We start from the raw sequence: 12,480 nt of genomic DNA on the forward strand, positions 1-12,480 counted from the left end.
CCCCAATCTGTTTCATCTTATGTCCTCCCTCATCCCCCACTAACTTTCTAGTAGGGCAAGATGGATTTCTAAACCCCAGTGCCTGTATATCTTATTTCCCACTTGCATGTAAAAAACAATTTTTTTAAACATTTGTTTTTAAACTTTGAGTACCAGATTTCCCCCCTTCTTCCCTCCTCACCCACCCCCACTGGGAAGATAAGCAATTCAATATAGGTTTGTGTACATGTGTAGATACCCAAAACATTTCCATAGTAGTTCTACTGTGAAAGACTAGCTATAATTCCCTCCATCCTATCCCACACCCCATTTATTCTAATTTTCTCCTTTGACCCTGTCCATTTTCAAAAGTGTTTACTCCTAACTATTCTTCCCTCCCTTCTATCATCCCCCCTCTTATCCCCTTCCCTCTATTTTCCTGTAGGGTAAGAAACCAAATTGAGTATGTATGTTATTCCCTCCTTAAGCCAAATTCAATGAGAGTAAAGTTGGCCCATTCCCTTAGACCTTCCTGCTCTTCCCCTCCATTGTAAAAATGTTCTCTTGCATCTTTTATATGAGATAATTTACCCTAATTTATCTCTCCCTTTCTCCTTCTCCCAATATATTTCTCTCACTTTTTCATTTTTTATATCATCCCTTCATATTCACTCCTCCCGTGCCCTCTATGTATACATATACATACACATGCACACTTATATATTTATTTATACACATATACACCCTCATATACATACATATCTATTTCCTTCAACTATCCTCATACAGAGAAAAGTCTTATGAGTTACAATTGTCATTTTTCTGTGTAGGAATATAAATAGTTCAACTTTAATAAGTTCCTTATGATTTCTTTTTCCGGTTTACCTCCTCATGCTTCTCTTGCTTCTTATATTTGAAAGTAAAATTTTCTCTTCAGCTCTGGCTTTTTGTCAAGAATGCTTGAAAATCCTCTATTTCATTGAATGATCATATTTCCCCCTGAAGCATTATACTCAGTTTTCCTGGATAAGTTATTCTTGGCTTTAATCCTAGCTCCTTTGACCTCCAGAATATCACATTCCAAGCCCTTGGATCCCTTAATGTAGAAGCTGCTAGGTCTTGTGTTATCCTGATTGCATTTCCACAATACTTAAACTGTTTCTTCCTGATTGCTTGCAGTATTTTCTCCTTGACCTGGGAACTCTGGAATTTGGCTATAATATTCCTAGGAGTTTTCTTTTTTGGATTTTTTTCAAGAGGTAATTGGTGAAGGATTTAAATTTCTATTTTGCCCTCTGGTCCTAGAATATCAAGGCAATTTTGCTTGATAATTTCTTGGAAGATGTTGTCCAGCTCTCACCGTGGACGCTAAGCAGGTTGCGCACGTGCAGGGGCCGGAAGCACGGTGGGATATGCCCCAGGCATATGATGCCGGGCACCACCCGCTTCCGCTCCAGCCGAGTTCCTTTGCCTGCTCCCACGACTCCGAAGACGCCAACACCAACTCCGACTCCGACTCCGACTCGAACTCCGGCGGAGAGCTCACACCGAACCCCTCGGAAACGGGTCCAGCCTCGCCGCTGTCATTGCCATCCAGGACAGCTTGAGCGCCTACCGCAGCTACGCCCAATGCGGAACCCTGTCAGCCCGGCCGGCCCCTCGGTGCTCCGCCCCCCTCACTGAAGCCGGGGCGGGGCACCGAGACACTGGCCGGGCTGGCCAATCAGGCGAGGCGGGGTGGCAGGGGCGGGGCCTCGGGAGCCGCGAGAGCGCAGGCGCAAAGCCCCAGGGGGCGGCCCGGATTGCTCAATGACTTCCGGTTTGCGGGCGGGACGTGTGCACGCAGCACTTGCAGAGTAGGCACGCAAGGGTGGGTCTACAAACGTACTGACGCTAGGGTAGACGGGCACGCGCACGTCCTCTGTGGGCTTCTTACCCTTCTGTCCCAGGATTCTCCCCGTCTCTTCCCCGTGCTGGGGGGCTGCCCCTCGCCCCTTCCCTCCGCGCTCTTGGGCCTGGGCTCGCTGTCCACTGGCCGCCCCCCTGTTCTTGGCCGAGCTGCCCGGACACGGGCCTGGCGTCGTCGGGCTGTGGAAGCTGCCGGAGAAAGTCAGTGCTGGCAGAAAGGCTGCTGCCCATAGACTGGCGTGTGCCGAAGCGGCTCCACGCTCTCGCCTTGACGCAGAGTGAAGGAAGCAAATTGGGGAAAATAACCTGCAGTGACGTGATGAATGACCGCATGGGGCGGCTGGCAGTCGCTGTGGTTTAGGAGGACCCGAGTTCAAATTTGCCCACAGACATTTGACACAACCTAGCTATGTGACCCTGGGCAAGTCACAATTCCGATTGTCTCACCCCCCAAAACCCCAAAACAAAACAGAACTACCACCCAAATTAATAAAACGTGAATGTTGCAATATATATATATATTTATTTTATATTTATGTTCTCCAGACTTTTTTTTTTTTTTATCATGGCTTTCAGGTAGTCCAATAATTTTAAAACTATCTCTCCTGAATCTATTTTCCAGGTCAGTGGTTTTTCCAATGAGATATTTCATAATGCCTTCTATTTTTTTTTCATTTGTTTGCATCTGTTTTATATTATCTTGATTTCTCTTAAAGTCATTAGCTTCCATTTTCTCCAATCTAATTTTGAAGGAATTATTCTCTTCAGTCAGTTTTTGAAATTCCTTTTGAATTTGGTAAACACTACTTTTTAAGGGACGCTTCGCCTCAACACCTCCCTCAGCGCTCTCAATAATTTGGGTTATTCAATTTTTTAAGGTGTTATTTTCTTTAGTATTTTTTGGATCTCCTTTAACAGGCTGTTGACTCTATTTTCATGATTTTCTTCTGAATTTTTCCTCCTCTTCTCCTACTTGATTTTCTAAATCCTTCTTGAGCTCCTCCATGGCCTGTAAACAGTTCTTATTTATCTAGGAGGCTTTTGATGCAGGAATTCTGACTTCACTGTCTTCTTTCTACTCCATGCCTTGATCCTATTTGTCTGCCAAAAAGGATCATGTGGTCCGTTTGTTCTTCCTCTGCCTGCTCATATTGCCAGCCAATTACGTGACTTTTGAGCTCTTTGCCACAGTAGAACTCTGCTTCCAGAATTGAGGGAGCTTTGTCTCAAATTGCTGGGATTTTGGCAGCTGCTGGAGCTATTAGGAGGGTGCCCTCCCTGAAGCCCCCACAAGCTCTGGCACACACACCAGAACCACCACTCAAGACCAGGATCCAGATTCAAGGAGGTTAGTGCAAAAGCCATTACCCTCTGAATAGTTGCTTGATCCCCTATCTGTAGACTAGAAGCTCTGGAAGCAGCCACGTGGCAGCAACTGCGGCTACCCCACCTCTGTCACTTCTCACCCCAGGGGCAGGGGCTGGGCTGCACTCTTCTCCACATAGTTTCAGCAGAGTTCCACTACTTTCTTTTTGGTGTTTATGGGTTGAGAAGTCTGCTGGTGATTCACTCTCCTGAAGTCTGCTCTTGCCTCTGCTGGTTGGGGCCTCCCTGGGGCCAGAACCACAGCTCACGGGGGACTAAGCTCAGCTCCCAGCTTGGTGTGATGGACCATTTCTGTCGGCCTTCCAGGCTGCCTTCAGTGGGAGATTTATTTCTCTTTGTCACTTTGTAGGTTTTGTAGCTCCATAATTTGTTTAGAGTCATTTTTTAACAGGTATTGGAGGTGGTGGGAGCTGGATCCAGGTGAAAGTCCTGTTTTTATGCTGCCATCTTGGCTCTGCCCCCCATAGTGGTTATCTTTAAATACCTGAAAAATGTCTTCCTTTTCTGTGCTTGGGCTCGAGGGATTTCTTGCCTCCCCAGAGCAATGGGAAGAAATTGTGAAGAGGCAGACTTAGTCTAGATGTTGGGGAAGATGCCCCAATATTTAGAGCTGTCCAGATGTAGAATGTGTTGCCTGGAGAGGTGTGGACTTCTCCCTCTTTTGTTTTTTTTTTTTGGAGGGAAAGCAGGGCAATTGGGGTGAAATGACTTGCCCAAGGTCACATGGCTAGTTTTTTTGTGTTGAGTGTCTGAGGTTGGATTTGAACTCAGGCGCTCCTGACTCCAGGGCTGGTGTTCTAGTCACTGGACCACCTAGCTGCCCCCCTCCTTTGATGTTTTTTGAGTAGGGCCTAGATGATCACTTATCAGATAGGTAATAGAGGGCATTCCTTTGTGATGTAAGTTTGACTTGGCTGAAGTTTTCCAGTTTTGTCATCCTCATACCCAGTCACATCTTCCCTATGTGTTAGATCCTTTATTGATATTCCCTAAGCATTTCTTTTGTTGTGACTTACATCATATATTTTTGTGAAAAAGGGTACCCCAATTTTATGGTGTGAAAGAGAAGAGGGGGAATTTGTTACTATTTTTCTTGCTACATGATTTTATTATCTTAAACAATGTCCTCTAACTAGAAAAAAGTAAATGTATTAGACAGACCTCCTTGTCGTTCCTTTCTTGAGACATTCTATGTCCAGATTCTGGGCATTTTCAGTGGCTGTCCTGAATTCTTAGGATGCTCTCTACCTCTGGACTCCCCTGGCTTCCTTCAGGTCCCAGCTAAATCCCACCTTCTACAGGGAACTGTTCCCAATACACTCAATGCTAGTACCTCCCCTCCATTGATTATTTCCATTTTGTCTTGCATGTAGCTTGTTTGTACATATTGGGTTTCATATTATCTATCCCCACTAGATTATGAACTTGTTGAAAGCAGTGGTTCTCCTTTATCTTTCTTTGTATTCCCTGGGCTAAGCACAGTGCCTGATACACAGTGGGAGTATAAGAAAGGCCTATTGAATAACTGATTGAGACTGATTTTATCAGTGATGTAACTAAATGAATTCAGATGAGGGAATTTAGGCTGAGAGAGGTTAAGTGACTTGCCCAGGATCACACAGCTATTAAGTGTCTGAGGCTGGATTTGAATTCAGGTTTCCTGAGTCTAGTCACTATGGCTCTATTCATTATGCTGTGAAGCTGCCACAGATTTAGATCTTTAAAGTTACTTTGTAGCCACTAAGTATCTACTATAGATGGTGAAATTGAGGCCCAGATGGATTAATTTATCCAAGATCACATAGCACACAGGTAATAAGTCACAAAGTCTGGGTCCTCTAATAAAAATCCAACACTTTCTTCTAATTCACCACATTCCTACTAAAGTCATGTTTGAGCATTGTGAACTCTGTGCTTGTAAAAGGAAATGGTCACACTACTCTGCCCTTTCACAGCAAACACTCTTTTCTGGATTGTCAGGGGAAGAGCCAGAGAGGTTACAGACCACTCACTGAAGCTGTATCAAAGGCTTTTGTCATGTAAGAGAATTTGGCATGCAGGCTATTCTGTGAGCTTGGGACAGCTTTGCTACCAACTCTTCCTTTCCTCACCATCATTGCCTAACAGATCTTCCGTGGTATCCTCATGTGTTCTATGAGAAGACTTAAATGTCTCTTTCCTTTCTATAATACTTATCTTAGAGAATTCATCCCCTGAACTTTGAGTAGCATTTGGTCTCAAATGCCTTATATATAGTTATGGAAGAGAAAGAAAAGAAACAAGGAAATTGAATTAATTCAAAAAGAAAAGCAACAATATTGATTACATGCCTACCATTTGAAGTCACAGGGTAAATGTAGATTGTCCTAATTATCTTGAACTAATTGGAATGTATATTTTTCTTCCAGGAAAAATATGATGCTGAGGTCCTCTATGAGATGATTCTTCATGGTAAACAAATGGTGCTTCACCTGAGGAGGACAGAGTGAGTGGCACAGTTTTAAGATTATAAAGAAACTTCCATGGAATTATCCACATTTTGCTTAATGTCTTTCTGGCTAACAAATATCCCAAATCCTCCTGCCTATTAGGAAGATTTCTTTGCAGTTGATTGATAGGTTTGTAGAATCTCACAGTACCAAGTTATCTAGTCTGACCTGTATCTGATCAAACTTAGGCCCTATATCAGTACAGGCCATACTTGAAAACCTCAGAAGTTGCAGGAAACAAGGTAGCTGCTAGGTCCTATAGCAGCCAATTGTATTTCTGGAGTTTTCTAATTCATAGAAAGGATTTCCTGGCATTAAGGGTCAATTTCCATCTTTGATGTTCCCACTTTCTCCCCCCATCAACTGCCATTGCTTTTATTTCTTCCTTCTAAGACCAATTAATCAATCAAGAAGCATTTCATAGGATTAGAGATCATAAAGTCATTGATCCTGGGCTTAGGGGTCACTCAATCCCATCTACGCTGGATCTGCAGGAGACTTCAGTGTCTAACCAAGGTTGTACAGCTAAGGCAGCATTTACAACTAGGTCCTTCTGACTAGAAGCCCAGTACTCTATGCCCCATGCCACAAGGCCCCTTTAAGTACCTACTATGTGGCACTGATAAAAAAACACACAAAGAAAAAAAGTAACATCCCCTTCCCTCAATCAGCTGCATTCATTGAACTGGGAGAAATGATATGTACACATAGAAATAAATAGACTGTATACAAAGTGATAGGGAGGATGCCAGCATCTGGGTGAGTCTGGAAAGGTGTCAACAAGGAAGTGACTCTAGAGGTAAGTTTTGAAGGCATCTGGGGATTCTGAAAGGCTGAGGAGAAGAAGATGTTCCAGATACGGGGGGAAAACCCGTACAAAGACAGGAGAAAAGATCAGATGTCATGAATGATGGACAGACCAGTTTGACTAAAACCTAGAATGAGGGCCAAGTGGTAAAGCATAATATGCCTAGTGAGGGAGGCCAAAACCAGGGTATGAAGGGTTTGGGATGTCAGTCAGAGAGGTTAGGTTTGACTCTAAAAGCAATAGGGAGGTATGGAAGGTTTTAGAGCAGGGGAGTGAGTTGGTCAGATGTGTGCTTTATAGATATCACTTGAGAGAAGAGGTTAGGAGGAGGAGAGTCATGTGCCTTGCACCACATGTTCTAGGAGACACACAGATGAGAACAAGGCAACATCTTACATAGAAAGAGCACTTGAGAGTTCTGGAATTCCAATGTTCTGGAAAGTTCTGGGTCAGGGTCAGAGTGATTACTGATGGGTAGAGGCAGGAGGACTTTCCAGAGGAGGTGATTGGGTTGGGTAAATAACAGGCAGGGATTTAATAGCAAAGGGAGAATGAGCATATACCCAAAGGAGGGATCACATCTGGATCATAGTTCTAGAAAATTCATTGAGGATCACGTGTCTATTTCCATCATTTTAGAGGTGAGGAAACTGAGGCTCAGGGAGTTCAATTACTTACAAGTGTACAAGGCAGTATTTGAACCCATTTTTCCTAACTCCAAGTCTAGTGTATAAGTAAAGAAGAGGAGAGAATGTAATTTATGTTCCCATGAAAGAAAGCAGCTTAGATTGACTAGAGCCTATGGTATGAGAGAGACAGAGAGAAAGAGACAGAGACAGAGAGAGACACAGAGAGTCAGAGAGACAGAGAGAGAGGGGGAGAGAGGGAGAAGAGGAGAGAGAAAGAAGGAGAGAGAGGAAGAGAGAGACAGACAGAGAGACAGAGAGAGAGGAGAGGGAGAGAGACAGAAACAGAGAGAGACAGAGAGTGTAACAGCAAGCACCCCAGCGTCCCCAGGGTGCCTGCTCACACAGGTTCTTAGATCTGCTTTGATAAAGGAAAGCAACTCAAAATGGGTTGACAAGCTTACTATAATCAGTCAAATATGTATCATTTACCTAGTTCAGGGGAAAAAGGTCAGCACCCTGAACTTCAGAATACACAGACAGAGTTATCAAGACAGAGAAACAGATCAAGTAGACAGTTTCCAAACTGTCCAACCATTACATCCATACCAAATCAACATCTGGGTTTCAACATCTGGGTTTTTCAAAGCCGGGGGACTCTCAACAATGGCTTCCCAGAGTCTCATCTGATCAAATCACAGAACACTTCTCAAAGTGAGTCCCAAAACAAAGCTACACATCAGGACTTATACAGCCTTCTCCTGGCTCAGAGAATGTAACAACCTTGTTGACCCATTGGCCAATCAAAAAGTATCTACTGAAAAATAAGCCTCCCACCCCAGGCTGCAGGTGCACTTTGTATCCACACATCCCAAGCTGAACTTATCCTCTTAATAATAGCTAACATTTATATATGGCCTATTATGTGCCAGGCACTTTACAAACATCTCATTTGATCCTCATAATAACCCTAGGAGGTAGGTGTTATTATATTGCCCATTTTATATAAGAGGAAGCTAAAGCAAATAGAAGTTAAGTGACTTATGCAAGGTCACACAGGTAGTAAGTATCTGAGACTGGATTTGAACTTATGTCTTCCAGACTCTAGGCCCAGTGTTCTGTCTGCTGTTTCACCTAGCTGCGGATAAATCTTCCCTCCATAATTCTGCACCCCCACTTACAACCTTGCCCCTTCTTGTTGTAGCCACCACCCTCCTTCCAGGAACATATATGTAAAACCTCTTGCTATGCATCATTTTTGTCTGTCCCTCATCTTCCATATCCGGTCAATGCTTCCCTTTCTACATCCCTTTTATCTGTCCACTCTTTTCCACTCCCATGATCACCAGCCTATCATGAGCTCTTGAAACACATTCTATGGATTGAATTACTCTAATTGTCTCCCCATACCAGTAGGTTTCCTTGTTAGTTCTGCTGGAAATGGAATGTTCCCCTGATACTTGCATTATCTTCTTATATGTTGTAAATTAGAACTCTTCATTGGACCATATTCAGGCATTATTATGCCCATTTTAAAAACTGAGGTTCCATGATGATATTTCTTATCCAATGATATCCATAAATGACAGGCTACTCAGCCAATTAATTATGTTTTCATCTCTTGTTAAGATTTCTCTCTACTTAAACTGCTCTTAAAACATGTGAATTTCAGCATCCTCTATGATAGGAAGAAAAAGGACTCCACAAAGTTGAGAACAGTTGGGGGAATCCTCCCATGAAAACCTTTTTTGTTGGTGTAATGATGATGAGTTATTATCTTTTTGTTCTCTTTCCAGAGATCTTGTATCCCCAAACTACAGTGAGACACATTACTCCCCAGTAGGGGAGGAGATCACCACAAATCCTCAGATCACGGTAGGAGACACAGCGTGGAGGTAGTGGGTTTTATATTGGACCTGGTGGCTTTGAATCTCACCTCTGATATTTAGCAGCTTTGTCACTTCTGGGCATGTCCAGGTGAAATTCAACAAAGGTAGATTAAGGCAATTTACTCCAAGCAGTATTATAGTTTTTAATGGGGCACAAACATCAATAAAGGAGGTTGATGGCTGCCTCAGTTTTAAGACAAAAAATTGTAGATGTACCTCCTTTTTATAAACATAGAGAAAAAAACAGAAGAGGGTATCAATTTAGGGTTGGCAGAATCATGGGGGTAAGGACAGCATGATTAGTTATTTTAAAGGAAGGCATTTACACTCACTTGTGGGACCAAGACCACCCCTCTCTGTCTTAGAGGAATGCTTTATGGATTTATAAGACCCAGCAGCATCCTGACGCTGCTCAAGAATAGTGAACTCACCTGTGTCTGGGAATGAACTAAAACCACCTTTAATGGGACAAGGAGAAACAGAGATGGGAGCAAGTCAGCTTGTATGCTCTCAAGGATAATGTATGAACGTCATGGAATTTCTTGGGACATGGAATTCTGAGGGATAACAAGTTTCCTTGGCACAAGGTGATTTACAGGTACTGCTGAGGTAACAATTCCCTTAGAATTAAAGTGTTTTTATGAGAGTATTGAACCTCTAAATTTAGCTCAGAGCTTTTCTTTAATTAAAAGTCATTGACAGGAAAAATAAACTTTGAGATCTAACTATGAAAGAGGAAGGCAACTTTTGAACTCATAAGCTTCTTCACTCAGGGCCAAAGAAAAGGCTTGGATTTTATATAAAATACAGAATAAGGTAATCGAATAAAATCCATTGCAAAATGGAATCATATATAAAATACAGAGTTAATATTTTGTTTTCTCAGACAAGAAAATTATTCTAAAAGATGTTTAATTTCTGCATCGGAAAAGGGTAGACCATAATTAACTGTCCTGCTTACTTCAGTTAGGCACCAAGAAATTAATTGCCAAATGAGCGCCACAGTGCTAAATGCCCAGGATACAAAGGAAAGGGGTCCTTGCCTTCAAGGACCTTCTATTCTCTTGAGTTTTATGTAACAAATTCTTTGTAATATTCAAAGTTATAAAATATGCAGAGTTAGTAATTAAAGAAACGTGCTTGGTTAATAATATTAAGGTAGCAAGTGGACATTTCCACTGGTTCTTCTGTGAAGTCATCAGCCCCAGATGCCACCTTAAGGTTATTTCCTGTGAACACAAATGCTTTATCTAGAATGTTACCATCCTGTACAATCACTTGAAAGGACCAAACTCCACTGCTCATCCTCATCTCTAAAAGAAGGATTTTGGAGCAGATACTCCAGGCAGGCAGCCCCAGCGCAGGGAAAGAACCCTGACACCAGAGTCACAGGACCCAGATTCAGTCTCTGCCTATGATGCTGATTATCTGTGCGACCTTGAGGCAGTTCTTCCTATTTCTGGGTCTCAGTTTGCTCATCTATCCTCTGCTTTCCCTTCTCTAGCTCTGGATCCATAGTCCCATGATTTGGGTTAAAATTCCACCCCTGAACTTTATTTCTGGTATGACCTTGGCCAAGTCATTTGGGTCTGTTTCCTCATCTGTTAAATAAAGGAATTGGACAATATGACTTTTAAAAGTTTTTTTTTTTCCAAATTGAAATCTATGATCCTGTAAAATTGCAATCACAAATAAGGCAAGTTAAGAATTTAAGGATAGTTTATGCTATGTGTAAAATGAACAGGAATTTGTGACTATGGTTGCTATTGAGTAGAGTTAAGTTGAAAGTTTACCAATAAAAAAATGCACATAATATAATAATATTTCTCCACCTCTGTCTCTCTCTTTCTTCTCTCTCCTCTCTGTTTTTCTGCTCTGTCTGTCCCTCCCTTCTCCCTCTCCTTCTCTCTCTCTCTCTCTGTCTCTCTGTCTCTCTTTGTCTGTTTCTCTGTCTCCGTCTGTCTCTCTCAATCTCTTTCTTTCTCTCCATCTCTGTCTCTGTGTCTCTGTCTCTCTCTGTCTCTGTCTGTCTCTGTCTTTCTGTCTCTCTCTGTCTCTGTCTCTGTCTCTCTCTGTCTCTGTCTCTCTCTCCTCCTGTAGGATCACTGTTATTACCAAGGGCATATTCTTAATGAAAAGGACTCTGCTGCTAGCATTAGTACCTGTGATGGCTTGAGGTAAGAACCAGATCTTCAATACTCCCTCTCATGACTAAGCATAATTAACAACAAATAGTGAATCTGTTTGACGTCTGATGGACCTGTGCATGTTCAATATCCAGTTAGAATAGAACAACTTCAATTGTGGGGGTGGGATTTCTGGTCTCTTTTGTGATTCGTGGAAATACAGTTATTTCAGGAAAAATAAGTCAATACATCGACATGTCTTTCCTTGGCCCCCTACCAGCACTGCAGGAATGATTCATGGACCTTCTTTATTCACCAATCCATGAAAGTGAAAGGCTGATGCTGTAGAGGTAATGAGAAAGGCCAGGCTTTGTAAAACCTGAGAAAACAAAGTTCAAGGGAAAAAAGATAAAAAAGTTTTGCAGCAAGAAGCCGTAGATCCTCAGAGCTAGAAGAGATACGAAAGATTTATAAGGAACCCTAGATCTATGGAAGGGAAGTGTCTCACCCAAGAAACCATGATGAATAGAGGCTTAGCTGGGACTCAGACAAAATGCTTCTGACTCCCCATCCAGCACTATTTCCCCTATACATATTACCTCACAGCTCCTTATTAAAGGGCACACTGAATTCAACTTTCAAATGTCTTTGCCTTTGCTATGTGGGCCCTAAACATCCACATGGCTTTTTAAGGGTTTGTCATATAGAACCAAGGCACTAGTAGGTATGGGGAAAGAAGATTCTAAAAGAGATCGTAAGAGAGGAATATGATATTATGGAAAGGGTAGTGACCCATGCGACCTTCAGGAAGATATTGGCCACTCTGAGCCTCAGTTTCCTCATTTGAAAAGTGACAGGGTTAGATGACATGATCTTCCAAATAAATTCTTCCTAACTCTAAATGCACGTGCCTACGAGCAGCAGGAAGTTAGGGCTGGACATTTGGGATTTCCTTTTGTTCTTCTGTGGTTATTCCATGTTGTGCCTAGAGAAAAGACAAAATTAGGGGTGGCAGCCAGACTTCTGCCTATGAAAACTCAGAAAAAAACTGATTCTTAGCATCCAGGCCTGACTGGGAGTTAACAGTTTTGTAAGAAGAACATATTTCTGGGGCATTTAGGTGGCACCAACACCTGCAGTCAGGAGGGCCTGAGTTCAAATGTGATCACAGACACTAGCTGTATGACTCTGGGCAAGTCATTTACCCCCAGTTGCCTCATTAAAAAAAAAGCATGTTTCCCACATCTCCCCCACTCACCAACTCCATCT

At 42.5% G+C, this 12,480-nt stretch overlaps 1 protein-coding gene across 1 annotated transcript in view; it reads left to right on the forward strand.

Moving 5' to 3' along the window:
* The first annotated feature begins 3,553 nt into the window (after positions 1 to 3,553).
* ADAM7 (ADAM metallopeptidase domain 7) overlaps positions 3,554 to 12,480 on the forward strand; it is a 33,279-nt gene continuing 24,352 nt past the window's right edge. Inside the window, exons 1-4 of the mRNA XM_069067407.1 lie at positions 3,554 to 3,589; positions 5,682 to 5,758; positions 8,993 to 9,071; positions 11,186 to 11,262. Of these exons, the coding sequence (XP_068923508.1) occupies positions 3,554 to 3,589; positions 5,682 to 5,758; positions 8,993 to 9,071; positions 11,186 to 11,262 (269 nt within the window). The remainder of the gene's footprint in view (positions 3,590 to 5,681; positions 5,759 to 8,992; positions 9,072 to 11,185; positions 11,263 to 12,480) is intronic.

Source organism: Petaurus breviceps, unplaced genomic scaffold (assembly GCF_028583685.1).
Source record: "Petaurus breviceps papuanus isolate PSGF00001 unplaced genomic scaffold, PetGlider_PUasm1.0 139, whole genome shotgun sequence".
Classification (NCBI taxonomy): Eukaryota; Metazoa; Chordata; class Mammalia; order Diprotodontia; family Petauridae; genus Petaurus; species Petaurus breviceps.